This window comes from Chamaea fasciata, unplaced genomic scaffold (assembly GCF_029207755.1).
Source record: "Chamaea fasciata isolate MVZ Bird 193981 ecotype frontalis unplaced genomic scaffold, bChaFas1.0.hap1 SCAF_40, whole genome shotgun sequence".
NCBI lineage: Eukaryota > Metazoa > Chordata > Aves > Passeriformes > Sylviidae > Chamaea > Chamaea fasciata.
In genome coordinates this window covers 967,540-975,013 of record NW_027094125.1, presented here as the reverse complement: position 1 = coordinate 975,013, position 7,474 = coordinate 967,540, and the positions used below count along the sequence as shown (strand labels likewise).

Below are 7,474 nucleotides of genomic sequence, written 5' to 3'. Positions count from 1 at the left end.
CAAGAGCCACAAAAGCCTCTCCTAGTTCCCCCACGATCCCCCCAAACTTCCTCCCAGCGCCCCATGGCACTGACCAGGAGAGGTTGGTGGACAGGAACATCCCCAGCCAGGAGCAGCTCGGGCACTTCAGCAGCGATTTGGGCACTTTGGGGAGCACACCCCAAAATGGGGAGACCCCCGCCAGGGACTGGGACAGACAACCAGAATTCCTGGAGAACAGCTGGGCTCAGGTGGACACATTCTGCGCACACACGTATGAAATTGTGGCCCTGTCCGCCCAGCCTGGGCAACCCCCACAAATCCCAAAAAATCCAGTGAACCAACCCCAAATACACCCCCAAATCCTGGTAAAACAGTGCTGCTTTAGATCCCTTTACTAAATTTCTTTATTTTTACCCCGGTTCTGGGTGTTTCGATGTGATAAAGATGGAAATTATTCAGGTAGGAAAAGATCATCAAGATCATCCAGTACTGCTTGATGCCACAAGAAGAAACAATTGGACAGAGCAGTCAAGGTTTTTAGGGTATAAAATTAGAAAATCAGATCTTCCCAGTGAATTTCCAATGTCGATTTGACTACTGATGGATGCTCCTGCCCTTGTGTTCATCCAGGTGCCCATGGGAATCCAGAGGAGTGTGGAGACCACCTGCCAGGTGGGAATTCCACTGGGAATGTGGGTCACCAGGGCTCTGCCCAATGTAGGTCCTCTAATGGGGGATGAAGTTGGAGCAGTGCACAAAGCTGTTCCCACAGTCGGGGCACTCACAGGGGTTCCCTTACCAGTGGCTCTGTTGGTGGTGTCTCAAGGATGAGCTCCAGGAGAAGCTCATCCCACACTGGGGACACTCGTAGGGCCTCTCCCCAGTGTGGATGCGCTGGTGGGTGATGAGGGTGGAGTTGTGCTTGAATCCCTTCCCACACTCGGGACAGCGGAATGGCCTCTCATCCATGTGAATCCGCTCATGTATGAAGAGGTCTGAGCTGGTGTGAAACCTCTTCCCACACTTGGGACATTCGTAGGGCCTTTCCCCAGTGTGAATCTTCTTGTGGGAGGACAGGTGGGAGATCCGGCTGAAGCTCTTCCTACATTCCAAGCACTCATAAGGCCTCTCCCCAGTGTGGGTCCTCTGGTGGCTGATCAGGTTGGAGCTCTGGATGTAGCTCTTACCACATTCCCCACACTCAAAGGGCCTCTCCCCAGTGTGGATTCTCTGGTGGACAATAAGATTGGATCTCTGGATGAAGCTCTTCCCACATTCCCCACACTCGAAGGGCTTCTCACCAGAGTGGATCATCTGGTGGACGATCAGGTTCGAGCTCTCACTGAAGCCCTTCCCACATTCCAAGCACTCATAGGGCCATTCCCCAGTGTGGATCATCTGGTGGCGGATCAGGTGGGAGCTGTCTCTGAAGCTCTTCCCACACTCAGGACACTCGCAGGGCCTCTCCCCAGTGTGGATCATCTGGTGGCGGATCAGGTGGAAGCTTCGCCTGAAGCTCTTCCCACACTCCAAGCACTTGTGGGGCTTCTCCCCATCATGAGGCTGCTCATGGACAAGCTGAGAGATCCGGCTGGATCTCCAGCTGCCTTTCCAGCACAGGTTTGGTCTTTCCTCCTCAGAGCACCCTGGGATGGGTTTGGAGCCCCTCTTCATGTGGGATCTCTGGGGCTTTTCCTCCCCATTGGATTCCTGTGCTGTGGAGCTGCTCAAAACAGCCTCTTCCATGAGGTTCTGCTGAGGCGATTTGTCCTCCCTGGTCTCCATCCTCAGCTCCTTGTCTGGAGGAGGAAGGAAAAGGAGAGGATGGGATTTGCCTCTGTGCCAGAAGGACGGGGACAGAGATCCCCTCAGTTTGTCCTGAGCAGGACGGCGTCGGTGCGGGGTTGTCCTGTCGCTGGGGCCATGCTGGGCTGGGAGATGGAGCAGGAGAGAGGGGGAAAGGAGCACTGACTTCCTCACCTGCCTGGGGCTCCCAGGGCATCTTCCTCTTCTTCACAGCCTTCTTCTGGCCAAGGTTTGGGAATGGGAAATCCTGATTAGGGGAAAAACACAGGATGAGTACATTGACTTTGAAGGTCCCTCTGCCCAAGTCCATCTCCGGAAGTGACCAGACATCTGGGGTCCATAAAAACCTCCCAAACACCAAGTTTCAGTCCTGAAAATGCCTCCCAGGAATTCTCTGTCTCTGGCCTCTCCCCTTTGGTGTTCGGGGGTTACCCCCTGTCCCAGCTGCTGGGAGTCAGGCTTGTATTAGAGGTCCCTCGTCTACTTGGTTCCCACCCTCCCCAGAAATCCAAAAAACTCCCCCCTCTCATGTCTCCCCGTTCAGGGATGCTGGGGGGTTTTGGGGTCCCAGAGTCCATTCTCCCGCAGTTCTCTGCTTTGGGGTTCAGGGGGTCCAAGGAGTCCCCCCTGCCCCTCTCCAGGCTGTTGAGGGTCCCGCCAATGGCGGCGCTCCCCCCTCTCTGGGCTCCCCACTTTGGGCTCCTGGGGGACACAGGGCTCTGCTCCTCCAGGCTGCCTCTGACGGCAGCCAACACTGGGACCCCCCAGTGTCCCCTCAAAAGGCATTTTCTGCTCAACTTTGGAGTTTTTCATTCTCAAAATATCCCCTCCGAAAAAACCCAACCCAGGGACCACCCAGGATATCTGGGCCGAGCTCCCCCTCCCCGGTCACCTGTGGGATGGGGCGTGATGATGCCACGGGCCGAGGGCTGTGAATTCAGAGAGCGCTCGACCTCGTGGTCCTTCTCCTTTTCTTGACCCTCCTTTGTCCCTCCTCCTCTTCCTTCTCCGGCTCCTCCCCTTCCATCCTTCCTCCTCCTCCTCCCTAACCCCACCTCCTTCCCGTACTTCCATCCCTTCTTGCTCTCCTTCTCCATCTCTCCTCTCCCAGCCCTCCTCCTCCGCCAGGAGCAGGCACACCCCGGTGCCCCGTTCCCGAAGCCCTGGCGGCCGCGGGAGGAGCGGGGATGGAGCCGGGACAGGTCGGGATGGGCAGCGCGGGGCTCTCGGCTGCTCCCACCCGCTGGGGCCGGGGGGAACCCAGCCCGGGGAAAAGGAGAGGGAAACTGGGAAAACTGGGCGCTGCACATCCACGCTGGGCCTTGCTGGGGACCCTGGCTGGGCACTTCCAGCCCTTGGGGCTCCTCCCGGGAGGGGGGAACACAGAGAGGGCTGGGGGATCCCAGGAGTGGTATCACTGGGAGTGACTGGGTTATACGGGGATCGTGCTGGGAGGAGCTTAGCCCATGGTGGGGGAGACTGCAATCACACCGAGGGAGACTGGGATCATACTGGCATCATACTGGGAATGAGTAGGAGCCTGCAGGGCCAATTAAGACGATGCTGTGGGCAAATGGGATATACTGGGATTGACTGGGATCATGCTGAGTGTGACCAGGAGCAGCTGTGAGCAACTGGGATCATGCTAGGAGCAACTGGGAGGAACTGGGAGTGACTGGGTGTGTGCTGGGGCTGATTGGAAGCAACTGGGCTTATCCTGGGAGGAACTGGGATCATGCTGGAGGTGACTTGGATCATACTGGCAGTGAGTGACTACACTGAGGCTGACTAGGAATGGTTGTGAGCAAACGGGATCATGCTGGAAGTAGCTGGGAGGAACTGGTAGTGAGGGAACTGGGGGAGAGTGTTTTTTTCCTTTGGAACCTCTGCACGTTGTGATTTCACAGCCAGAACAGAACACCTCCCAGCCAGTCCTGCTCCTTGAGATGTCACAGGCACCTGTGACTTTGCAAGGAGTGGGGCAGTGATTTACTATGGTGTCCATGAAATCACAAGGAACAAAGCTGTCATGTTCTCTGGTGCCTGTGACATCACAGTGACCAGGGCTCTGATGTGCTCTGGTGCCTGTGATATCACAAGGAGAGGGATTGGCTGTGATGTTCACTGCTGCCTATGACATTGCAAGGAGCAGGGCTGTCAGGTACTCTGGTGCCTGTGATAAGACAAAGAGTGGGGCCTGGCTGTGATGTGCTCTGGTACCTGTGACATCACAAGGAGCAGGGCTGGGATTTACTCTGGTACCTGTGACATCACAAGGAGCAGGGCTGGGATTTACTCTGGTACTTCTGACATCACAAGGAGCAGGGCTGGGATTTACTCTGGTGCCTGTGATGTCTCAAGGTGCGGGGCTGGCTGTGATGTGCAGGAAATGAGAGACACGGGCTCCGCTACGTCAGCAAAGCAAAGCCAGTTTAGTACACAAGTTCACCAGTATTCATAGGTCTCTACGGTCTGTACAAAATTTTCCACTCAGACCCTTTTGCCCTTGTTCCTTCAGTAACACAATCTTTTCTATTATCAAGTCCTTCTTACATTCTTGCACTAGCAATGGCCTTGTTACTTTCTCTCTCGTCAGAGCGGTCAGCGTGATCAGACATGGTGTCTTCACTTTTGTTCTTGCCTTGAGTTTATCTCTCCCACGGCTTTCACTGTACCAGGGCCAAAGGGTCTGCCGGTGCCACCCAGCTCAGCTTCTGTAGCTGTCTGATTTTCCACAGTGATGTGCTCTGATGCCTGTGCCATCCCAAGAAGATGGGCTGTGATGTTCTCTGGTTCCTTTGATGTCACAAGGAGCAGGGTTGTCAGGTAGCCCTGGTGCCCGTGACATCACAAGGAGCGGTGCTGTGATGTGCTCTGGCACCTGTGGCATCACAAGGAGAGGGACTGTGCCCAGTGAGCTCCACTCCCTGCTGATCCCTGGCACACACTGTCCCTGCAGGACCCCTGTGCTTTCCTGGCAGCTCTCAAATCCCTCCAGACAAACATTCCCCTGCCATCAGCCCTGGCACAAGCTGTAGAGCCCCAGGAAGGTTCAGCACAGACCATTCGCCATCTGATGGGCGCTGGCCACCAACAAGCAAAACCTGAGTCTCTTGTAGGCTGCAGTGGGACCCTGATCTCATCCCACTGAGCCCTGGAGGAACAAGGAACACAAGGAGCCTCTTGAGAGTTCTGAGAGTGACTTTGGAGGGACAGCAAAGCTTTCTGTGGCCCAGCACAGAGCCCTGGGCTGCAGGACCCTGCTCTGCACGACAGCCCTGGGCACCCCTGGCTGCAGCCCCGGCTGCTCAGCCCTGCAGCAGAGCCCGGCAGCAGGGAGCTGCCCTGTGCTGTGCCTCGGGTGGTGCAGCAGGGACACCCAGCCCTGCCCTAGGGCCACATCCCTGCCCTGCAGCGACTCTGAGAGTCCTCCTGGAAGGGCCTCAGAGCTGTGGGATGTGCCAGCTTCAGGAGATCCCTGCAGGAGCTGCAGCTTCTCTTCCCCCAGCCAGAGAGTGACTGTTCCCGACACTGTGAGGATTTCTCCTCTAGTGAGCCCTCAGTGAGCTCTGCTCCGTGCTGCCAGCCCAGGCTGAGTTGAGCCCCTCAGTGCCTGTGTGCTGTGCCCGGGGTGGCTGCAGGCAGTGCCCCAGCCCTGCTGGGCTGTGCACAGGAGCTGCTCCTGGGCAGAGCTGTCTCTCTGCAGCGCTGCCCTTGCCAGGAGCTGCCTCTGTGCCAGGAGCCCGGCCCAGCTCAGCAGCACAGACACAGCACAAGGACTTTCATGACCCTCTTGGGGTTTGTACTGAGGCTCTCAACATCAGTCCCTGAGAGGGAGCTGAAGAAACCTCTCCAGAGCTCCCAGTCAGAATGCAACTCCAAAGTTTCTTGAAGTTTTAATGGGTCCTGCTGAGGGGCATGACCGAGAAAGTGTCCCCAGGCCCCAGCCAGAGCAGAGAAGTGCAGGCAGTGATGACAGGTGGGGACAAAGAGAAGCCAAGTCTGGGCGTCCTGGGGCACAGCAGCCTCTGTGCCACCAAGGGCTGTGAGCAGACACCTTGTCCTGAGGCCCTGGGGCCTCCTGGCACAGCCTCAGCAAGGCTGGGCACTGTCAGCCCCTTGTCCTGCCCTCAGCATCCCCCTCCCATCCCAATGGCCTCAAAGATCTGCTGGAAGGAGTCCCTGGGGAGCCTTGGTCAGGAATGGCCCTGGTGGGGCTTCTAAGGGCCTGCAGGTTTTTCAAAGGACTTTGGGTTTTGCTTCTGCCTTGGAGTCTCTGAGAGGTTTGTGCATTCATGGCCTCCAATTATCTGCTGTAATTACTCCCCTGAGATTCTTACTCAGTAACAACATTCAGGGGGCTCATTAATGCTTTGAGATACTCAAGGTGTTTAAGGCACTTTGGATTTTCCTTTCCACACTGAGTCTCTGAGAGGTTTTTGTGCAATCCTGGCCTCCAATTTTCTCCTTCAAGGACTCCATGAGGAGCCTGTGTTGGGGATGGACCTCAGTGGAACTCATTAATTCCTCGAATCACTCTGGGTTTGTGCCATGACTTTGACTCCTGGAAAGGTTTGTGCCATCTCCTCTCAGGCCATGAGGGCTCAGCAGCAAATGCACCATGGGGCTCATTAAGATCAAACAAGTCCTGACACACCATGGCTCTGCCCTGATCTCTCTGTTGTAGTGCGGTTCATTAGGGAGCTTTCCTACTGCAGTTATGGAGGAATATTTCAAAGAGCTTCTAAGAAAGACACATTCTTATTTTAAAGGGTGTATTTTTCTCTTTAGAGAAGAGGTGATTGCAACATTCACTGACTGGTATTGATCCAGGGACTCTCCTAAGCAGGTCTGGCCTGCTCAGAGAAGCTGTGCCTTGATGTCTGAGCCAGTGTGGAGAACCTTGCTCCACATTCCCCAACCCCCTCCTGTCTCTGCTCAGTCACCTGGGATCTGCTTTGTTCAGAGAACTGGCTGTACACAGGCAAAAAGGTGTTTTATTTTAGTTTTTTTAATTTTTTAAAGCAATCTAAACCTCCTAAGGTTCCCCATTACAAACAGGTACCTTCCTCAAGGGTGTGCCAAGCCCAAGCTGCCACTAATGAGGTTCCCCTTCCCCAGGGCAGAACCCCACAAGGAATGTTTTGCACCTTTGGATTCCTTGGTTCCACGAGGCCTTGTTGTGTCACAATGGTCTCCTCGGATCCACAGTGTAACAATGGTCCCTTGGCTCCATGTGGCCCCACAGTGTCACAGGGGCTTCCTTGGTTCCATGGGCCCCAAAATGTCAGAGTGGTGTCTCCTTCTTCCTACAGCAACCAGCAGCAAACCCCACTGCCAGGGCCAAATGCCTGGAAGAAGGAGGAAAGGGGGAACATTTGGAGTGATGCTTTTTGTCTTCCCAGGTCACAGGGACGTGGGGTGGGGCCCTGCTGTCCTGGGGATGGCTGAACACTGGCCTGCCCATGGGAGGGGGTAAGAGACAACAACCTTGAGAGAGAGACAACAGTGGAGAGGTCAGGGAGAAGGCTGGGTTTAAAAGACCGTCATCAGCACAGGAAGCATCACTCTAAGGCATTCTGTTGAAAGCTGAAGAGAGAGAAAACAAAGAGAAAGAGAGTAGAGAGAAAACGGAGGAGTAAAGAAAGAAAGAATATAGAGAGAGCAACAGAATAAAGAGAGGGAG

The 7,474-nt window shown here is 55.3% G+C and overlaps 1 protein-coding gene across 1 annotated transcript in view; it reads right to left on the bottom strand.

Annotated features, from left to right (window-relative positions):
• Nucleotides 1-409: 409 nt before the first annotated feature.
• Nucleotides 410-7,474, bottom strand: part of LOC136303667 (zinc finger protein 420-like) — a 73,580-nt gene continuing 66,515 nt past the window's right edge. The window contains exon 5 of the mRNA XM_066207258.1: nucleotides 410-1,544. Coding sequence (XP_066063355.1) covers nucleotides 778-1,544 — 767 coding nt within the window. The 3' untranslated portion in view covers nucleotides 410-777. The remainder of the gene's footprint in view (nucleotides 1,545-7,474) is intronic.